At 36.7% G+C, this 22,634-nt stretch overlaps 1 protein-coding gene across 4 annotated transcripts; it reads left to right on the top strand.

Moving 5' to 3' along the window:
- The first annotated feature begins 6,543 nt into the window (after positions 1-6,543).
- On the top strand, positions 6,544-22,634 carry LOC135218252 (uncharacterized). Of its 4 annotated transcripts, none has more exons than XM_064254419.1 (3): positions 6,544-6,690; positions 17,778-18,074; positions 18,706-22,634. In XM_064254419.1, exons 2-3 carry the CDS (start codon positions 17,781-17,783, stop codon positions 21,709-21,711), a joined length of 3,300 nt encoding a protein of 1,099 aa, XP_064110489.1. In that variant the 5' UTR covers positions 6,544-6,690; positions 17,778-17,780; the 3' UTR covers positions 21,712-22,634. The 4 variants fall into 4 exon arrangements, with proteins under 4 accessions (XP_064110489.1, XP_064110487.1, XP_064110486.1 ...); XM_064254417.1 differs by lacking the exon at positions 6,544-6,690 and adding an exon at positions 15,137-15,637; XM_064254416.1 differs by lacking the exon at positions 6,544-6,690 and adding an exon at positions 15,137-15,637 and having other exon boundaries at positions 17,775-18,074.

Below are 22,634 nucleotides of genomic sequence, written 5' to 3'. Positions count from 1 at the left end.
TTACGTAGATTCTTTGATTATCCGTAATGAACACTGTGGGCTGTTCTAGGCTTAGGAAGCGCTAGCCTCCTTGACACATATAGGACTAGCTTGATCCAGAACAGTTTCATTATAAAAACTAGTGTGTGCTCAGAATGCAGTGCTCCACGCGTGAAGAGAATGGCAATAAATAGAAGTAAGGAAAAAGAAGCAATCTAAAGAGTAGGTCATGAAAATACTCTACGGACTAACAATACGAGATATTTGAAAACGTATGAGGTCTCCGCACATGATGAGGGCGGCAAGTTTTGAATTGCTCGCCTTGGCACAGGAAGCCACCGTACCAACGGATTTGAAACGCGTTTGCAGAGTATTCTTCCAGGGTCATTTTGGAAATCGTCGTAATGTGGCGTAACTTTTGCAAGTAGAATTTCCGTTATTTTTGTAAATTCAAATCCTAGTTCGTTATGAGTTGCCAGATTTGAAGCTGAAACGAGTAGCCGCCAGTTTTGGCTGTAAATTTGAACTCGTAATTTGCAGCCAAAGCTGGCTACTTGTTTCAGTTTCAAATCCGGCACCTTATGCCGAACGTGAATTGGAAATTTCAAGCAAAATAATAATCTTCCTGTGGTGAAAATGCAACCAAACAGGAAGATGCTAAAACGCAACAGAAGTTCCGCCCTAAGTTACACAACTTTACAACGGTTTCCAAATGACCCCAACGAATACTTTGTCAACTACAATTTTTAATAGATAACAGGAATCACGGAAGAACCTCGCAATAAACACCTGCTTGCTTATAAGCCAATTGGTAGACCCAAGATTGGTCATTAAGATTAGGCCTACAGTAGCAAAGCTTTTGTGCATATACTACATCACTCATGCCGCTTTACTCAGGACTCTCTCTCTCGATATTATATATATATATATATATATATATATATATTATATATATATATATATATTATATACATATATATCTATATATATATATATATATATGTGTGTGTGTGTGTACGTACGCAAAACATTACAAGACAATGAGTCAGAAACTTCTACCAAGCACTTTCTCATTCATTCACGCAACTTCGTGAATAAATGTGCAAGCGCTTGTACGTACAGTCACGATACGAAATATTGCATCAGTTGCCTTAATGTTTCGGAGTATATATATATATATATATATATATATATATATATATATATATATATATATATATATATATATATGGAAGTATTCAGCACGTGGTATCTGGCAACTATTGGCTTGGCCGCGCAGGCGCATGACGGTGACATACTACGTTCCTGTTAATTGGTTACAGGTCGCCAAGGCCTTCAGAACAATCCTTGTCCTGTACACGACTCGCTAACTCAAAAAAAAAAAAAAAAAACACCCGCTATCGTATATTATGGCAGGCGAGTTATTTAACATTGTTTACAGGAAATTAAATTTATTATAGTTCTTTCGTGCGTTCTTCTTAAATAATTGTAGTATTAATTTTCTTTTTTTTGTAAATCGGCCTGACAATTTGTTTCGGTTCGAAGAGGCTTTTATTTTAGTACTCAAAATTGTAGGCCTATATATGTTTTGCGTATACGGCGTTAAAAGCAACATTATTTTTTATACTTTGTTTATTTATCACAATCAAAATATTTTAAAAAGTTAAATAAATGTTTGGCTAGGCCTAGTGCTCGTTGCCTGGTCTGTGAAAGGTGGAGAATCCTATAATATGCAGTATGATTTTGATTATAGGTATTTGGGTGGTATTCAACTTTTTATAACCAATAATGTGTTCTTTTTTTACAGCCGTTATGCCAAATGTATAATTGATCATTTCAGTGTTGAAATAACCTAATACAGAAATAGGTATGTATTGTGTAAATCATTTAAAAACATTTATTCTCTTTCTACACGTAGTTATCTGGAATTTTAGTATATACAGATATGTAGGTATGTGAAATGAGTATGTATATACAGTGCAGTGGTATGGAAATATGTAATTTATTGATTCTGTACATAAATTACATTTATTGTATATGTCTTTATTGTAAAAAGACCTCTAGTGTGCATTTTTTAAATAAAAGAAAAAAAATCTGAAACTGTATGGCTGAGGAGGGGATTGGTCACTCCTGTTTACACTCTCCATAATGAGGTAAAACAGAAAAACAAGAATGTATTTTCCATATGTTATTAATTATCCGTGATGGGTGGTAGATAATATTGTAGTGAGCAAGAGGTTGAAACTAACATTTTAAAAAAATGCATTTAGTAGAAAAATATCAACTAATAAAAGTTCAATAAATGTTTAAGAATATAATTAAGGAATGACATCATCTAAAGATAAGACAGTATATTCTTTCGAACAAAAGGAAAGGAAAACAACAGTGAATTATGTTTATATAATTAGTAAGAGCGCGGTGAATGCTATTCACATCTTGGTATTGAGCGTAACTCCCAAAAGCGCCGATCACTCAGAGGTCGTTACCAGTTTCGATCTTTCTAGGCCTATGTGACTCGTATTAAACCATTCATTTATTAAGAAATAAAAAGATAAATATTTCCAATTCCCCTCTGTAGTATATCTGAATTCCCCTTCATATTTAAAAAAATAAATATTTTATGTCAATTGGCGTTTTTTTATGATATTTAAAAAGAAAATTCGGTGCTCCAAGCGTCCCAACCGAACCTCACACTTCAAATGCATTTCACCACCCCTCAGTCTTCTGTTAACAGAAGTTCATTTAAACAAATCATAAGCTGTGTACATTAGATAAGCCAAACTATAATAACGCTTTATTTGCATAAAATAACATTCTTTATACAGATGATAATCTGTTGATACGGTTGGTAGGTCAGCTCCTATTTAAACATTATGAAATGTTTCGTAATGATTCGGACGAAATGCGTAGAAGCTTCTTGTATTAAACAAGGATTTTCCATGCGGTTTTATTTTTACAATGTGATAATAGAGTCCAATTTTCATATTATAAAAGAATATTCTCAAACTAATTATTGTCTAGGAGATAAAAAAAAGAAAAGCGATCCGAACGATATATTTCGTAAAGTGATGCAATTATGACAGCGTAATTGTACAATCGACTGAGTTATTTTCTAGTGGGTTTGGCTTATACTAATTCACGAGTGTCCCTTGTGATTTTTATATATGAACCTTCGGTAGACCGACGGTCTAGAAAGAACTAGAGCACACTAGATAGGAAAAACAAACCCGTCACTTTGCGTTGAAAAAAAAATGCAAAAACGTTTTAATTCATTAGTTAGAAAACGCAATAGGGAAAATTAGTCGGTTATTTGAATGTCTAAAAATAAATATAACGGAAATATTGAAGAGGACAATGCATTCATTTATTCCTTCCGGCGTACGTATTCAACTGCACTGCTCCTTTCTGTCATTCGTCTCCTATCAAGTTCCGGCGACACGAAAACCATGTTTTACGTGGATAATATGAAGCCTAAGAATATTAGTAATTATTATCTTTGTAACGTGAAAGCAAATATATATATATATATATATCTATATATATATATATATATATATATATATATGTATACTATCTATATATATGTAATATATATTATAGGAGGTTTTAATCCTAGTAAAAGAAGAAATTCTATGTCCAAGAACCCTAGGAACTAGACCGACGTATTTTGTGTGTAAATTATAGTAGATTCACACCAGCCGTGCATCTGATGTCTAGGCCAGTCCCTTACGACGTTCCTGATTGGCTGTAGATAAGTCAATGACAGGGGTGGTCCCGGCTGAAAACTGTCTCGAGAGAGTTCACATGGGTAGGATCTATGTCCCATCTCTCCTGAGGGATACGTCTTTCAAAAGTATCCCTCAGGAGAGATGGAACATACATCCTGCCTACGTGAACACTCGAGGGAGACTGGGAGTTTCCAGCACTGTCATTGGCTTATCAACAGCCAATCAGGAGCGTCGTCAGGGACAGGCCTAGACATCAGATGCACGGTTGATGTGAATCTACTATAGTGCCATTAATTTATAACTAGATAAATTTAAAAAAGGTTCTCATTATCTTCATATTGAACGAGTGTACTTGTGATAATATAATTATCTCTCTCTCTCTCTCTCTCTCTCAAATTTAGCTTTAATGACGTAGGGGTCTTGATGCTGTGCAATCGACTATACTCGGTTTTTTTCCATCTGTCCACCCGCCTGTGGTGTTTACGTATGGTAACACTGCGTCCCGGGCTTTAGATATTTACATTCAGCTTACACTCAACAATAATAATAATATCCAATTTCGAATATTAACGGTGTAATTCGCATACAGTAAATTATTAAAACACTTTTAAGTTGCAAATGTACACCCAGATATCCTTTCATTTACATAAAACCTAGACATTAGCGTAACTATTTAAAGCCCGGGACGCAGTGTTACCATACGCAAACACCACAGGCGGATGGACAGATGGAAAAAACAGAGTATAGATGCAATGGATACAACGCATTTCGTCACTTACCTCGTTGTAAGACCAAAAAATATAAGCAATTATCTTTGTAACTGTTTTTCCATTGTTCCAGAAAGCAAAAAATATAGACCCACGTATTTTACGACACGGCTTCAAAAAAAGTCACGAACGGGACTTGCCACGAAATGGACAGATCTTGGTGGCAATACGTTTACAACGCCTATTCGCAACGTAAAGTCACCTGTGAGTAGGAGAAGACGGTGTTGCTCTCTCTTAAGAAATCTTGGCATTGAGTATTATTATCATAATAGAATCATTTAGAGCGAAATTTCATATTCACGTCGACGAGTTAAGTTTTCAGTACTTTAATTTTATTGGTATCCTCGAGAGAGAATATTTGTCTCTCCAATTCGTAATACGTATTTACCTCTAGTTTTTGTATCTAACTAGCAATTACAAAGAAAGAATATATAACATTTTCACAAAAGAGTACATTAATTACTGTTTTTGAGTAGCCATTATAAATTTGCAGGTAATAGTACAGTTATTATGATGTTTGAAAAATGATTAAAAGCCTAGTGTTCAGTAACAGATATATACTGATGAAAACTTGTGAGTGTAAATGTAAAAGTTACTTTCCTGATAACTACTTAAGTAAGAGATCCTGGTAAGAAGAAAATTTACCAGTGTAAAATTACGTAAATACGATGAAATAACTGTAAATCTGCATAAATGTCTTTTTCTAATAAAAGATAAAAAAAGAAAGAAAAACTAGCCTCAAATAGTTCACTGGTTCCATGCAACGTAAAAACATCATACAAACAAACAAACATAGCACTCTCCATCTTTCCCTCCATTGGAGAGGTAGCTCCAATGCTTGTGTTCCTGGAATTCAGTTTTTGTCGTCTGAAGCTTGACTATATATACTCTGTTTTTTTCCATCTGTCCACCCGCCTGTGGAGGTCGCGCATGGTAACACTGCGTCCCGGGCTTTAGATAGTTACGCTATGTGTAAGTTTTAGGTAAATAAAAGGATATCTGGGTGTACATTTGCAACTGGAAAGTGTTTTAATAATTTACTGCATGCGAATTACACCGTTAATATACGAAATTATTTAAAGCCTGGGGCGCAGTGTTACCATGTGCAAACACCACAGGTAGATGGACAGATGGGGGGAAAAAAACAGTAAAGGCCTAGACTAATTTCAGTTATAGAAACATGCAAAAAAATACTTGTTGATTATTTAAAAAATGAGATAACTAAGCAGCTTATGTTGATTATTTAAAAAATGCGATAACTAAGCAGCATATATTATATAACATTATATAAATTCTTATTTTTTCTTAATCAAATTATGTGGGTCTGAATGCTAACTTCTCTGTATTAAGGATTTCATGGGTGATTCAAATCTGGGACTTTTAAATTAAATCTTAATTTCCTCTGGAGATAAATCATTGTTATGGCCCAGTCGCCCCTCCCCACCCCCCTTATCCCCGGTCGATCACATAACCTCTGACGTCATAGCTTCCGTACCCTATAGCTCCTTCAGTCTCGCTGGCCAGGTTATCTATCGATCTATCGTGTTCAAGATACGAGTGATTTGCCTTGTTTCTTTGTTAGAAGTGATGCTTTATATAATTATATATTATATATATTTATACTTAAAACAATTATTATTTATCATTGAATTTATTTAATTTTTTTCTCTCAATGAGACTACTATTTAATATAACATACCTCGTACCCCCTGCTTTGATGTTTTGGACACCCATTCTCCGTTGATACCTCAGCCACCCCATGACCTGTCTGCACCCCAAATAATGAGCATTCCGACACCCCCTGGTCTAGATTATGACGAACGTATTCCCAGCTGGACAGGTGAGGAAACGAATGCAGGATTCCAAGGTCTTGGCAAGATTCAATCCAACCTCTGTACAGAAAAGCCTCACGTATACTGGGACCAACCGTTGCGCGAAGTTGCTGTCTCCGATACATTCAGACTCGCCCGATACCCGTTGAATTGCCACATGTTAACGTAACACCGCATACGTTTTTTGGAATTTGGAGGGAGGTATAAAAGAGAATGGGAAGTTTGCCGCCCCAGTAACAATACGGCTGACAACGTTCGAATCGACAGCACTTATCTGTATGCGGTTTTCCGCTACAGACTACCAGAGTTCAGAGTTAAAAGTGAAAGAATATAGGAGTTACAGGCTGCAGACTACTAGAGTGAAAGAATATATAGGAGATACAGGCAAGATATTTGATCCTCTTTATTTAGTAATATTTTTGCCGCTTCTATTTCCATGTCATTTCGCATTTCCCTCCGAGTGGTTTCTGTCTCGACAGTGTTTTTTTTTTCTCCGTTATTCTTTCATTTGAATACCTATCATCATCATTATGCACTAGTGTAACGTAATTCCAGTTTCGTGCTGCAGTGAGCTTCTTCAACATAAATTATATCCGCCTTTTAAAATGAAGTGATTTATTTTTGGTCGGTTTTTGATAGGGAACATAGAGAACAAGTGTATGTGTGAAACAGAGAGAGAGAGAGAGAGAGTTTCACGTCCGTTGGTGTCGACAGCTAACGGTTACCTTTTTAGGCCTAGTGGCAGACTGACAGATGGAATGAATTGTCTGTTCACTCTAGACTCAGTGCATACAGTTATCACTGCTATTGTTCATACAGTTCTTCATCAATCACTGCTATTGTTCATACAGTTCTTCATCACATGTACGTAACTTAGAGTTATAATTTTATTAAGCATTTTCAACAAAATGGAGCCGAGGGGGCGGGATGGGGGAGTTGCTTGTGGAATTATGTTAGCCGTTCGAACTCCTGTTAACCAATTGTAATACAGAAATGTCCGTTAGCACAAATATGTCTGTTCCCTTTAAGAATCTAATATGAGAGCTGATATAGAAATGTATCCCAATAGAAGAGATTATGTTTGGAAACGAATGAAGCATATGTGGCGCATGCGCGGTATACCGTATGCTGGTGGGCAAACGCCAACAATGGCCAGACAACGATCTCGCCTAATTCAACTTTGTCAAGTGTTTTGTGTACACTGTACACGTACAGCAAGGGAAGATTTCTCTCTTGCTATTACACTGTATTATGTATTCTTGTTTAGTACTGTATTCATTTCTGTAAATGTAGAAAAAAAAAATTATTCTCAAAGTTACTCATGTTTTAAGTTTTTCAGTCTATTAGTTACACTTATCATGAGAATTAAAAAATGTCAGGGCAACAGATAATATTTAAATGATAATAGATATTATTTTGCTTTCCATCAAGGTTTAGAATCCAAGATGTCCGTCACTGCTCTCTTGATGGAAGAAGGTCTGAAATTCATTGGTCCTTTATTTTGATCCAATTTCTGTGAATCCCAGTTGTTGCTCCTGTGAAGTCTATCGTTATTTGTTACTCTAAAAACGTCTATTTATAATTTTATGTATTTGTTGTTGGTATATGGTTTAAAATAAATATATAGGAATGTGGTGGAATAAGAACGTTTTAAATTTTCTGTGTAGTGAAATCGCGGGCATTTTGAGCAAGTCTTCCGAAACGATGTCGGGGAAAATATGTAAATCTGAATATTTCAATACAGAAATCCTTTTATGCCCTAATATTTTCCATAAGATCATATTATATCATAAAGATCAACTTCCAGTTGAAAGATAAGACGAAATATGTAAACCGAAGGGGAATTTTTGTAGTTATTATCAACTAAAAAATTCCCCTTCGGTTTACATACATGAAAATATATTAATTCCGAAGTAGAAAATGAACATGAAAAGCACAGACTGTAAGAAAATGAACATGAAAATTATAGAATGTAAGAAGATGAAATTAGGACTTGGTTTATACCATAACATTTTCAACTGCAAATATCATATATTATCAACTGAGGTCAATGTCTTTAGTCTGTTACTGATTTTTCATTGTTCCCCTGTTAATAACTATGTCCAGTTAATGTTAATTATTGTTTCATTATCATATTTGTATGTGTTCATGTTCATTTGATCATGTTCTCAATATTATATTATTGTTCTTTACCTTGTATGTTATTATATCATTTGATGGCCATATTTATTTCATGTTACATTCCATTTTATAGTTCAAGTTATTTTCCGAGTTCTATTTATTTCATATTTCATATATCATATTTCATGTTAGATTTCCTGTTATATTTCTTCATGTTATTATTCTTTATGGCCATGCTTTTTCATTTTTCAATTTCATTTCACCCAATCATATCATCATATATATTGGCAAGACATATAAATTAAGCATCCATAAGGAAAATGTAAATGCAAGTCAGTATTTCAACATATTTATTACAAAAAGAAACATTATGAATGATATAAAATGTACAAAATCATTTAATAAAAAAAATAACTAAAAAATCATTTATTATTAAAAAATAAAATTCTATTTATTTATGCATTGTCGACAGGCTGTCAGAGTGCGAATGATGCCCTTGTGGTCTGTCCGGCCCCTCTTTTATCCTCCCCAGAATGCGCGGCAACCTTCCATCCAATCGACCTATGTTTTTGTCAAAATGAAGAGGTGGTTGTGGAATTATTGATATTCAGTGTAAAGCGAAGTCAATCATGTTTAGTTCATTTCTAAAATGTTTAAAAGATCGTTGTTTTGGTTACCAAATGATTATTTATTATTGTAAAGTCAGAGCAACCTACCTTATAAAAAATGAATGCCATCATCAGGATTGCACTATTTTTACACCTAGTTTTTATGAAAGTATGATAAATATGTTACGAAGTACTAATTAGATGACCTCTTATCACAGATAAAAACGAAAGTAGTATATGAACATTTAATGAAAAACAGTGAATATGTTCCAAATATTGAAAAATTGTATCCACTATTCAACTGGAAACTAATTTGGGATCATGTAAATAATAAGTACATAGAAAATAAAAGTAGAGAAATTTTGTTGAAGTATGTTCATGAAGTTTTAAGTACAAATGATAGGCTAGCCATGATGAAAATAAAAGATGTTAATTAAGGAATGCGGTTGTGGATGCATAGAAACTAATAGGCATATGGTGTATTTCTGTCCTTTGGTTAAGAATTTGGTGTCCTGGGTATTCGAATTGCTTAGAAAATGTTGTAAATTAAAAACTAATAGCAGGTTAAGGATTTTAAATCTAGATTTTGAAGCAAACTCAAAAAGGGATGAAAATACAGCAGTGGTAATAATAGTAGATTTTATTTCAAGTATATGGATGGCAAGATATTTGGGAATAAGTACTGACCAGCAAATTATTAAATGTATAAATAATAGACTTAAATACATTTAATGTAAATATTGTAGGATTTAAGTCTAATTTTAACAAAATTTTCACGAATCAGTATGTTCCTAATTTAAAAACATATTTAGAAAAATAATAAATTGTAATATTTTTATATTATAGATAGATCTTATAATGTATATATAAAATTGTAAAATATAATTTTGTAAATTAATATTTCTCAATAAAAGAGGAAAATTTTTTTGAGGTTCACCTATATAAAAAAAAAAAAAAAATCTACCTAGGGAGACGCCGTAACACGCCGCACGCACTCCGCACTCCCCACAACATGTGCGCACCATTTATTAATCATATGAAGGCGACGTAACATCACGCCGTAACACTCCCTCGCGGGTGGTACGACGTCGCACCACCGTGCGGGTTCTTACCTCTTGTTGCGGCGCTGCGCCACACCGCTTACGGCTTTGTGTAACTTCATCACGCCGCCAGACGCCGCGCAGAAATTTGAAATTATTTAAAATCCGGGCGGCGTCGTGCGGCTTTAACGGTCAGCGCCAGCCCCCGCCAGCGAGGTGGCGCACTTTTGGTGCGTTTATAGTGCGGTTTCTTGTGGTCCCACGCCGTAACAGACCGCACCACAAAAGTGCGTAGGTGTAAACCAGTCTTAACATAAGGGAGTTTGGTGAATAATTGAGCTCATAGAACTGACTCAAAAAAACGGTGAATCAGTGAGGCCCAGTAGGGAAATAGGTTTGTTTGTGTGTAGTATAGCTATGCCTCAACCAAACATGTATGAAGACTTTGTTTTTTGTTTTGCTTTTTAAGGAAAATTTTCAAAGCTAAATATACAGCTTGTTAGCCTCTGAAGTGAAGGCTTCCCCCTTCCTCCTCTTTACCACAATGTACGTTTGTAAGGCACTTGTGTATGTGCGGCCAGTCCTTCGGTTGAACACAGCCAGATCATTTCACAGTTTGTTAGCAGTTCACAGGTACCAGCACCACAGCAGAGGGTCGTGTCAGCGCATTAAAGATGACTTGCCAGAAACTGAGGTTGGTCTAAATCAGTGTTTGCACTAGGAGCTTCATTCTTGTTATTCTTGTGGAATGTACCTACCATTCTTTTCGTCTCGCAAGCTCCCATGCACCAGAGCTACCATTCTGTATTGCATGCACGTTGAGAGAAGCTTATAACTGGTTCTACAGAGCTGCTTCCAGGAGGCAAGCTTCTTCAGAAGTGGATAAACTCATTAATGATGTATATGGCCGTATATGTTGCCTTGCAAAAAGCAGTCTTAAGTGTGAAAGGTGTAGCCCATTTTTAGCCACTTTGAAAGGATGAAGTTGAAAGGAAGATCACTGTAGCCTCATCAGAGCACGAAACTGTTTCACAAGTAAGACTTAGAAGAATCATTTCACTACTTCTTAGATTAGTCTTTCAAGTGAAAGACTAATGCAATCTGGAATGAAGGATTGCTTAAATACAGATAGACTCTTAATTTCCTTGTCAGGCCTTGCAAAGAACTTCGTACTACCGAGCCTAAAACTTTTTAACCCTTCATTTGAATATCAATTCCAATGGCAATGCACTAACTTCTGGATCACTATATTAGACTAAAGTAAAGATAATAAAAAATGAAGGGGCGTTATTCGAACTTTAGGATCTGGGAGAATTTTGCACTGTAGACCTATATAGAGTTTCCCAAGAGGAAAATTTCTAATTTTACTGAAATGCAACGAAGACAATTTGTTCTCTAAATTGAAAGAAAATTACTGTATTTCTATCTAAATAAGTTGTTCCTTACACTAAGGAAAAATTGTTTGCTTTTCAGGTTGCAAAGAAAAGAGGAAAAGTTATGTCGGTATATATATATATATATATTATATATATATATATATATATACATATATATATATATTACAGTTCACACAATAAGAAAAATTCCGTTAACACACATGAAAAGGGCAATGCTACTTTCAGTTTTAGAATTTATAATACAGAAAAAAATTATAGGGAAATCTGTAAATATTAATTGACCAAATAGATATCTGATTTTAATCTTTTTCTTATACTATGTTTAAGTGTGTGTGCGTAGAATCTACTGGTCACTTTTTACCAAAGTGTGTTACCAAAGTGTGTGTGTGTGTGACTTAAATACAATCGTGATTCTCAGTTAACTTCAATATGATCCACGCAATAATCTTGATTATAAAAATAATCCTGCTCTCTCTCTCTCTCTCTCTCTCTCTCTCTCTCTCTCTATATATATATATATATATATATATATATATATATATATATACATATATATATATAATTAAACAGTTTACACCGCAATGCGCCCTCCCACCTTATATGTATGGCTTAGTCAAGACACACAAAATCAATAACCCTATCAGACCAATCCTTAGTTCAGTGGGCTCAGTTACGTATAATTTATCTAAATGGCTTGTAAAAATTCTTACTCCTTTGGTAGGAAACATTTCTAACATGAATGTTAAAAACAATGTTGATTTTATAAACAAATTGAATAGTTTTAATTTGAATTTTGATTTTAATATGGTTAGTTTTGATGTTGTCTTTATTTTCAAAAGTGCCTGTAGATGACTTACTTGAATTTACTTTAATATTTGGAGGATGGATTAGAACGTCATGACATTCCCTTAAGTGTAGCAAACCTCATTAGTCTCATAAGTTTATGTATCAAAGATAGTAAATTTTGTTTTAATGGGGAATTTTTTGTACAAAAGTTTGGCATGGCTATGGGTAATCCCTTATCTCCTGTCCTTGGCAATATTTACATGGAATTTTTTTAGAAAAAACTCTTACCAAGAATTTTGCCCCAAAAATTTATATGGTTTAGGTATGTGGATGATATTTTCTGTATTTGGCCAGTTCACGAAAATCTCCAGGAATTCCTTAATATTCTCAATAATTTAGTCCCTTCTATAAAATTTACTGTAGAGGAAGAAAGAAATTGTAATTTGAATTTTCTTGACGTAACTGTCCATAGAAATGATAGAAGTTTCACCTTTTCAGTCTTTCGAAAATCAACTAACATTGCCTCTTTTGTTCATTACTACTCCAATCACCATCAAAATGTTAAATTCTATGTTTTTATCTGGGATGTTCCTAAGGGCTTTACGTGTCTGTAGCCCGCAGTTTATTGACGCTGAAATTAAAATTATTTATGATATTGCATTGAAACTTAAATACTCAAGGACTTTTGTAGATGTGGCATGGAAAAGAGCTAGAAAAACATTTTATTCAACTAATGACAAACTTGAATTTAGTAAGCATAACATTCTAAAATTACCCTATGATGAAAGGTTTTTAGATATTCCTAGAATTTTAAAGCTTTTTAACATAAATGTTGTTTTCAGTAATATTAGTGTCAAGAGTTTAGTAATAAAAAATCTCCTAAAGATCTTCCAGGCTGCATATATGAAATTCCTTGCAAAAAGTGTGATAAAGTCTATTACGGACAGATCGGTAAATCTCTTTCACAACGTCTCAAACAGCACCAATATTCTGCGAGAACTGGGCAAATATCGAATGCATTATTCGTACATATGAGAGATTTAGATCATCCTATTAACTGGAGTCAAGCAAGAACCTTAATCCCATGTAATGACACAGTTAAAAGGAATATCATTGAATCTTGTTTCATCAAGTCAAATAATAGAAATGTTCTAAATTTAAGTCTTGGTTTATTTAAACTTGATGCTTTCATAGTGAAAAAAGTTGTAGATAAATATAAGCAACAAAATTAATATATTCAGTTTTTACTTGTTTTGGACTGTAAAGATACTTTGTAATTTCGGTTAGGGTCAAATCTGTCTAGGTTTGTGACCGTGTGATATCCGATAATCCTGGATTATCTCTTTTAATTTTTACCCTTATGACAATTAACCATCTGGTATTCTTGATCTTGTTGTACCTGAGACCTTTCTCTCCAGTTGTATTTCATTAGCTCCTTGACAATGTCTCAGTAAAGACGAAAGCGCTTGGATTTCTGACTATCATTTTCCTGTGGTATTCGCTTATATATATGAGCTGATTCAATACAGTTTTGAATATGCCTTTTCCGTGATGGTCTGAAGTCCCGTGAAACCGTTATAAGTGATGCTGTGTGTATGTGTAACAAAAACAAGTCAACCGCCAAAGACGTTACAAGTTGGCGTGGCTTGGCAGTTCAAAAGAGTGCCACGTATCTCTATATCCCTTCGTGATTGGCCCTTGTGTCTAAGGAGCCAGAATAACCAATCAGCTTCTTGCATAACGATGCCATCTGAAAGGGAGCATTTGAAACAGGCCGCTCTACCGGTCAGTTTAGCGCGTTAGCGGGTCCCATAGAGAACTGACAAACTGGGTCGAGAGTGCCCAGTCACCCCAGTGCCCCCGCAGTCCCGTTCCCGTCGGCCGCCACACAAAGACGTGCGTCACCATGAGTGTCAATGAGTCTCTCGATTATCATTTTTGCATGTCCTCCATTGCATGCATGTAAACTTATCTCTCTCCTGTTTTTTCCTTCATATCCCGAACCCACAAATGACCGAGATCAGGTCATATATATATATATATATATATATATATATTTTTATATATATATATATATATATATATATATATATATATTATTCGAGCTACACATGTCCTTTAATATCTAATTCGCTCCACCTCGTAATTAATATATTTTCATACATGTAAACCCACGAGAGGACGAAATTATCAACTAAAAAATTCCCCTTCGGATACATATATGAAAATATATTAATTCGGAGGTAGAGCGAATTAGATATTAAAGGACATTTGTAGCTCGAATAATTTCTATGAATCACGATGCATGTGATAATTGCATACTCGCATTAGTATCTATAATCACGATTAACTTACATTTATATAGTATGTATATACTTATTATATATATTATTAATATAATATATATCTGACTAACTCAAATGGGCTAGTGAATTGACTAATAAGAATATTCGTTAACTTTAAAATTCCAAGGAAAAGTACACGTAACTAATTTAATTTATATACGTTTCCTCGAAAAGTTGCTGCCTACGATTCCATCTTGACATTTTGCTATTCGTATCACAACTTATGCTATTGGGTGTTTTTGGCGCATTACGTATGGAGGGAATTACTGTTGGCTCCAACACTCTCAGATACGTAGCGCTAGCAAAGTGAGTTTCTAAAGCATTTTCTTATGATTTATATTTGTTACACATATTTGAAGGCGAATAGTATAGATAAATGTTGTATCGTCATGCAAATATGTGTGCATATAATTATTAAAATAGTCAGGTGAAATAATATTACGCGTTACGTGTAATAAATGAAAAAGGTGTCATACTTTGGCGGTGGATGGCAACTATACATTTGTCAGCCAACGTATACGTATTGGGTGGCATTTGACAGAGCGTTGTAACGCTATTCAATAGTAATCAGTTTCCTGTGCGCTGTTGCAAGTGTTATTTCTCGTACTGAGCTTGGAAGCTTGATTTTGTCAACATAACGACCAGAATGTAGCCTACCGTTCGCGTTGTATGGTGTTCATGAATGTTTCCCTGTACGATATGTGCCATGCCCAAGACTGCATGTGAAACAAGCCACGCCAACCCTTTGTGAAATTGTTTGAACTCCTTAAATGTGGAATCTAAAAACATCATAGCAACCGCCTGTCACTTCAAGGAAATAAAACAAATAGGAGCAACAGTAGGAATAAAAGACTCTCATGGAAAGTAGAGTTTTCTACCAGATCAGAAAAAGTGTCAACTCCAAGAGAATCCGCTCTAAGACGTTGAAAGCCAGTTGCAATTGTATAATTCTTAGACTCAATCATACGCTCTCTAACAAATTCCCGGACTGATACGTTGACCCCTCCCCTGCTCCGCGGTTTGAACGCTTAACGGTTAGTATCTCGCCTTAGTAATGTGTTATTTTATACTGATGCTGATCATTGCCGAGTGCTGAGGTTGAAGTATGGCCTGAGTAGCTCCCCTTATGACGTCATGTGTACATGGCCACTGCCAGCCGCAGAAAGTCAGGAGCTACAGCCTTCATTACGATAATAACTGAGTTTTATTGGGTGTTGGAAACTAGTTCTGATATATTCTAACGCATTATAATAACGAACACTGCTAGACGTTCAAAGAAACGAATGCACTAGTATGAATTGGCTGTTTCTGTGGGAGAGATGTGGACGGTTGTACTATCAGCAACGCTGACAGATGCGCGATGCTTCCAAAGAGCCCGTACTATTGACCACCCTGGAACAATCGGTGCTAAAGCAGATAAAATAAAAACTAAGAATATCCTAAAATAGAAAAATAACTGAAGAAAAAAAGGTTTTATTACGAAATGTCAGTGGGAAATAAATTGGGACACATCATACGGCAACAAACTATTTACGAAAGTCAATGGTAGTCTGTCATTCATTTGAGTGCATGAGACAACTGCTCATGAAAGTTTATAATTTGTGAAAGAATAAAAGCCACAAGCGGTCGTGACTAAAACTCTCTCTCTCTCTCTCTTCTCCTCGGATGATCATGGACTATAAGTCTTTGAGACATCCTAATCCTTGTAACTCTCTCTCTCTCTCTCTCTCCTTGCCTTCGCCAGAGTTGTGAACATAGTGAAAAGTCGATGCGTCTAATTATTTATTATCTTATTAATGAAGAGACATTCCCCAAATCAAACTATGTTCCACCACGACGTCGACGTAGGCCTTTTTTAACAAACTTCCCCATCAACATAAAGAAAACAAATAGAGCAGTTGGCAACTCCCACCAGTTCCTCCAACCATAGAGTGCCATACCCCGAAGCCTATAGCTGGTATGTTGGCGTTCCTGTATATTAAATAGAAAAGATTCTGAACAGGTTGAATGATTTCGATGAAATGTTATTACATGCGATTATTGATGTGATCATGGAAGTAAAAACGCAAAAGAAAAAAAAATCATATTCATAGTTAGTCTTATTTCTCAATATCGCCACAGAGGAGTAATGCCATCAGTGCACCTCACGTGGTGCACTGTAGGTATGACTTAAGGTTCTCTGCTGCAACCTCTAGTATTCCTTTTACTACGCCTCCGTTCATATTCGTTTTCTTCCGTCTTACTTTCCACCCTCCCCTAACTTTTGAGGCTTTCCTCCCTGATAATCCTTTCAAACCTTATATATATATATATATATATATATATATATATATATATATATATATATATATATATATGTTTGTGCGTATATATATACTCTCAATTTCCCTTTAAGCGCTGAGTGACCTCACAGGTCCCAGTGGTTGGCCTTAGGCCTAAATTATTATATTTAACCCCGTGACACAGGGGTTTCCAACCTTTAATAATTCTCTCCCCCTTCACTGAATGGCACATTCTCTGCCCGGCCCCCCGCCCCCCCCCCTTACCTGCCCGCCCTTTTTCCCTTTGAAATGCCTTGTAAACTTTCAATTTAACTGGTGTAGGGTCCACACATTGTTCCCACTAAATTCCAGCGAATAAATTTAATATAATAATATTATATATATTTATAATAAATATTATTATATATATAAATTACATACATTAATTATATATATATTTATATTATGATATCAATGTTATGAATTATATATTAATTATATTTTAAATATATATGTATATATATATATATGTGTGTGTGTGTATATTATATATATATATATAATATATATATATATATATATATATATATATATATATATATATATATCCTTAATAGAGAATTTGAAAAAATAGTTTGTAAATTTAGACAACTAAATTTCATATTTATATCTGAAATATTTTCTCAGTATATTGACATTCTGAATTCCATTCCAATTAATAGTTTTCAGATATAATTATCCCCCTCATCAAACATTGCCAGCCCTTCGAGTAACCACCCCCCCCCCTAGGGGGGCCGCCCCACAGGTTGGAAACCATTGCCTTAACACATTTTAACTAATGGTGGTCGTTCTGCGTGTAGCCAAGTCGTGATTGTCGTCCTCTGACCAGTTTGTTTGATCTCTACCCCAGCAGGAGATGGATCTACTACAGAAAATGAAGGCTCTTGCTGCCGAGCCGGCGCCTAAAGAAGTCACGGAGAACGATGCCGCTGCCATTTCTAGGGCTAACAGGATGAAAAGGGCCCAGCTGCTGCTAGCCCGCGACCGGTCTGTGGCCGCCGAAAACAAGATCCAGAAGGCCTGGACGCCTCCGAAGCTGGTAGCGCCTACGAGAGACGGTAGTGAAGTGGATGAGGACCTAAGTACGCTGACATCTCTGGGGAAAATTGAAACGGACGCCGCTTTGTTCGTCTTTCAGGAGGAAGAGAGGGTGAGTGGCGTTTCAAAGTCGACTTTTCTTTTTCCTCTTTAATTTTTGTAGACTGAAATCACTTACTTATCTCTGATTGGAAGAGCGAGTTATTCGTGGGAGAGGGAATTGCCTTTTTCTTGTTTATATGCAGAATGTGTTAAAAACAAACGGCTTTTTTCTGTTCTCATTTTTGCTGACTGACATAACTTAGTCTTTGTGATTTTCTTTTTATATCCAAAAGCTTAGTTTACTTCCTGTATTTGATATTCTGTTGCAAATTGTTAAGGGTTTCAATGTTAATACAGAGTTACTCTGATTTCTTGACTCGTAAATACAGTCTCTGTTGAGGACCCTGGAAAGTCCTATTGTTCCAATAGCTTCTCGTCAATTTGCATTACTCTTGGTAATTGGAGATTAAGACAAATACAAATTAACGATGATTATGGCATGGAAATGTTTAAATCAGAGGACTGGTGCCGTTTCTATTGACTTATTGTTGGCAGCTATATTCAACAGTTTGGTCATTATAATTTGCCCATTTAGTATATACCGTTTCTCGTTGTCCACTTACCTTTCAGAATAATGATGCTTTGGAAGTCCACTACTGACCATTTGATGGAGTTTCTAATATTGTCCACTTACCTTTCAGAATAATGATGCAGTGAAACTTCACCACATTCTGAGGATGCCATCATCTCTGCCAGAAGTCGGCAAGACGACAGAAAATTCATCCTCAAGCGTTTTCAACGTTTTAATGGTTGACGTCTCTGGTTCCATGAATCGCTACTGGGAGAGTGTTATGGACGGCTGGAACAACCACGTGGCCCCTAAAATTACGGGGGAGACGGTCATCTACACTTTCAGTTCATCTGTAACATTCAGAGGACTAGGGTCGACCCTGGAGAAGAAATATTTCGACGCTGGGGGGACAGACCTGACGGGGGCTTTTCAGACCATAGTGAACGAGGTGTATCAGTGTAAGCAAAAGTATGTTAATGTTTATCTCATCACAGATGGCGACCATAATTCAACAGAAGTTCAACCCTCGTCCGTCATCGACGTCATGGAATATCCTCCAGGAAAGGTGTGCAATGTTTATATACTTGGCATTGGCTGTGATTTCCCAGTGGAATATAGTGTAGACATTCGGTCTCGACTTCACAGTGGTAGCCCCAACGTACCTTCATTGTTCTGGGCTAAGAACGTTGACAGTGTCGTTGGGGAGTTGGAGGACATCAGTGAAATTGTGTATAATGAAGCTTGTTTCACAGCAAAGCTAAGCTTAGCTGGGTCTCTGTTGCCAGGCTTGTCTCAGAGGAATGTCTTTCACAAGAGCGAGTGGGTGTATATGCCATACCAACCAGAGAAGCTTAAGGAACTTGAAATAATATTCAATAAACATGTCGGCACCCTGTTTTTAGAACCACAAGAGGGCACTGTAGAGGTCCTTAAGGAAGTTTTCTGTCAGTGGAATTCTATCATCATCCAACGACACAGGAAAGGGAAGACGATTCCAGATGGCATTTTAGAATTTAAAGAGAGATTATTCAGGCCTCGCGTAAAAACTACAGATCACGGGAAAAAATCCATCAGACAAAGAATTCAGAATAAGGAATTAAAAGCCCACGATATGCAATTCCGACAAGAACTCGCCCAGTTGAAAGCTATTTTGATTAAAGAGAAATTTGAAAATCCATTAGAACTAGCCGAAAACATTTTGAGCACAACTGTCACTAGATCGAAGTATAAGACAAGAAGCCTACAGCTCAAAGGGCACACTGATGAAGACTATACCGCAGACAGTCAGGCCTTCCTGAAGGTTCGCAGTGAGAATCTTGAGAAACTGAAAACCATTGAAGAGACCCCTGACGACTGTTGCCGTGTGTCTTTGACCTCAACAATAACAGATCTGCAGGACCCTGATTTTCCAGAAATGTTGCGTGATTATGACAAGTACAGTTTTCTGAAAAGCTTCACCATCACAGGGATTCCTGTATTTGCACCAGTGAGGGACTCTGTAGCGTTGAATCCGTGGTCCTACTCTGTTAAAAAAATGTTGAGGTCACCGTATACGATTATGAGTCAAGTAGTACAGGAGTCCTTCGGTGATTACAGGGAGCCCAAGGGAGACCACAAGATGGTGCAGGTCAAGGAAGATGACGAGGGATCCAGCTTTAATGCCATTGTTCCTGTATTCTCTGCAAAGAATGTCAAGGTTATGACGCCATTTGTCAAAACACGGCTGTACACAATGTGCGTCACCTTTGCTATTACAAAAAACCCTCACCTTATTGATTTTAACATCCATATTGCTGCTTTAGCCGCAACGTGGGTGAAGTGCCTCCATGAGAACCCTACTCTGCCCAGGGCTGAGCATGCATTGCTTCGCATGGAAAGTATTGAGGCTACTGCAGCCTTGTACATGGACGAAAAGAGGCATGCAAATTACTGCACTTCTCTGATAGATGACACTCCTCAGGCACTGATGACAGAAGGCACCGTGAAGGTGGGGAATGCGACCCTGAAGTGTGAATCGATCGTCAAACCAGTATTCTTTCTGCTGATGATGAAGAAATCTCTTGGAACCTTAGACTCTGTCAAAATATTGGACATTATGAGGTTGATTCTCGTGGAATATGCTGGGCGTTGTCTCCCCTCTTACAAAGTGGGCGATAACTCTAGTAAACCATATAGCTACTTCTTTGCCGAATCATTTGCAGATGAAAATGATAGAAGAGAATGGGTCATCAACTATATCGAGGAGATGGAGTCGGAGATATATGGCAACAATAGGGAGCTGCTAGAGCAGTTCTACACTCTAGAAAATGTTTCCAAGGCGGCCAAAAAGGTGGCAGATACGAAGGTGGTCGAGCTGAATGAAAATCTGTCGTGTAAAATACCTTTGAAAATCAATATGAGAAGGGTCGAGCGGTTGAGAAATGTGTCTTCAGCAGGCGATATATCTTGGCCAACTTTGAAAATATTCGCACACCATATCGGACTAGACCAAGAACAGGTAGACTCTTTGTTCAGTGAGGAGAGCGTGTTCATATATATCAGCCATGCGCTGCGCTACAGACAGTCGCGAGACCGTCTGTCAAATCCCATGGACAACTTCGCAGAGAGTTATGCATTTGTGTTATCCAAAGTCACGGATGAGTGCAGTCGGGACGTCATAGACAAGTTTCGATCGGAACTCGTCTCCATCATGGAAGAGTCCTGGTTGAAGGCTTATTTCGATGCGCACAGCGAGACCGTCCAACCCATGACTCGACAACAGGTCATCACGGAAGCGCAGAGGAGAGGGATCGAAGTGTCGGAGGACACCTTCGACCAGGTCTACAAGCGATTCAGACCGACAGGGCTGCTTTCCAATGCTTGCCAGACGCGTGCCTGCCCTTATTTCCTGCAGCCCAGGAAGACCTACAACCAACATGCCTCTGTCGAGCGGAAAAAGGGGGTGGGAGTGTTTGTACATGGGTTACACAAAGCATCTCACGCCCATCGGGCTGAGGACGTAGATGAGATCATCAGTGTGATTTCGTCGGGTAGCCTTACGAATAAGCGTACACCTATACCCGAGGATGCTGTGCGGAACTTGTCATCAGAAATTGGTTTCTTGAAGGTGAGGTACCAAGAAATGATCATCGAATGAATACAATGTAATTTTATCTCTACTCCAAGCCAAGATCCAAACTAACATGGAAAATATATTGCTATAGACACAAGGCCCCCTTCATTAGGGAGAGCAACCCAGTAGGGAGAGCAGTCCAGTATGGCCCCAGTAGGCCCCTAGTAGGGAGAGCAGCCCAGTAGGGAAAGTAGCCCAGTTGGGAGAGCAGCCCAGTAGGGAAAGTAGCCCAGTTGGGAGAGCAGCCCAGTAGGGAAAGTAGCCCAGTAGGGAGAGCAGCCCAGTACAGAAAAGAAAGTCGAGATGCAAAGGATGAACTTTGTAGACGAAGTACGTAAGATAAATAGCAAAGTACATTAAATAAGAAAGAAACGAATGAAGAACCCCTTACATCAATTGTGAATTGCTGAAGTTCCAATAATTCATTTACAGAGTAAGGAAGAATGTTCCAGAATTCATTCACAGGCAGGAATGAAACTAATTGAAAATTTGTGCAGAAAGTAAGACTTATTAAAGGCCTGTGTATAGTTGCAAGGTGATCAGAATCAAGATATAGCTTATACCTGATAAATATCAAGACAATGGATGAAGAATGAAATAAAGAACAAGTCTTATCAGACAATATAAGATGTGGCACCGTTTCTTAAAAAAAAAAAAATTATAAGCAGAAAAAAAAAAAAAAAAATCATGATCAAAACGATACCAAATGTTTGATAAGTCTTCCTCGTCATAGCGATTTTTTGTGCATCTAAGAAGAAATAGACTTCGTTATGCTTCTCAAAAATTAGTTTCTATCGAATTTAGAAACGAGTTGAATAGTGTGTAAATACGTTATGCATAATTAGTGTCTGAATGTAAATATGAGCTACGATAATTGTTTTCTGTACATATATCTATCTATTAAGTGTAAGACTGATATGTGTGTAAGATTAAATTAATGGTAAAAT

The sequence above is a fragment of the Macrobrachium nipponense genome, chromosome 9 (genome assembly GCF_015104395.2).
Source record: "Macrobrachium nipponense isolate FS-2020 chromosome 9, ASM1510439v2, whole genome shotgun sequence".
Taxonomy (NCBI): domain Eukaryota; kingdom Metazoa; phylum Arthropoda; class Malacostraca; order Decapoda; family Palaemonidae; genus Macrobrachium; species Macrobrachium nipponense.
Note: the sequence above shows the minus strand (reverse complement) of the source record. Positions and strands in the feature narration are given on the sequence as shown.

Bases quoted from the DNA above. Each gene is read 5' to 3' on its own strand.
- LOC135218252 (XM_064254419.1), top strand. From the start codon at position 17,781: ATGGATCTACTACAGAAAATGAAGGCTCTTGCTGCCGAGCCGGCGCCT. The intron at 18,075-18,705 runs GTGAGTGGCGTT...CTTACCTTTCAG, and splicing joins TCTTTCAGGAGGAAGAGAGG to AATAATGATGCAGTGAAACT.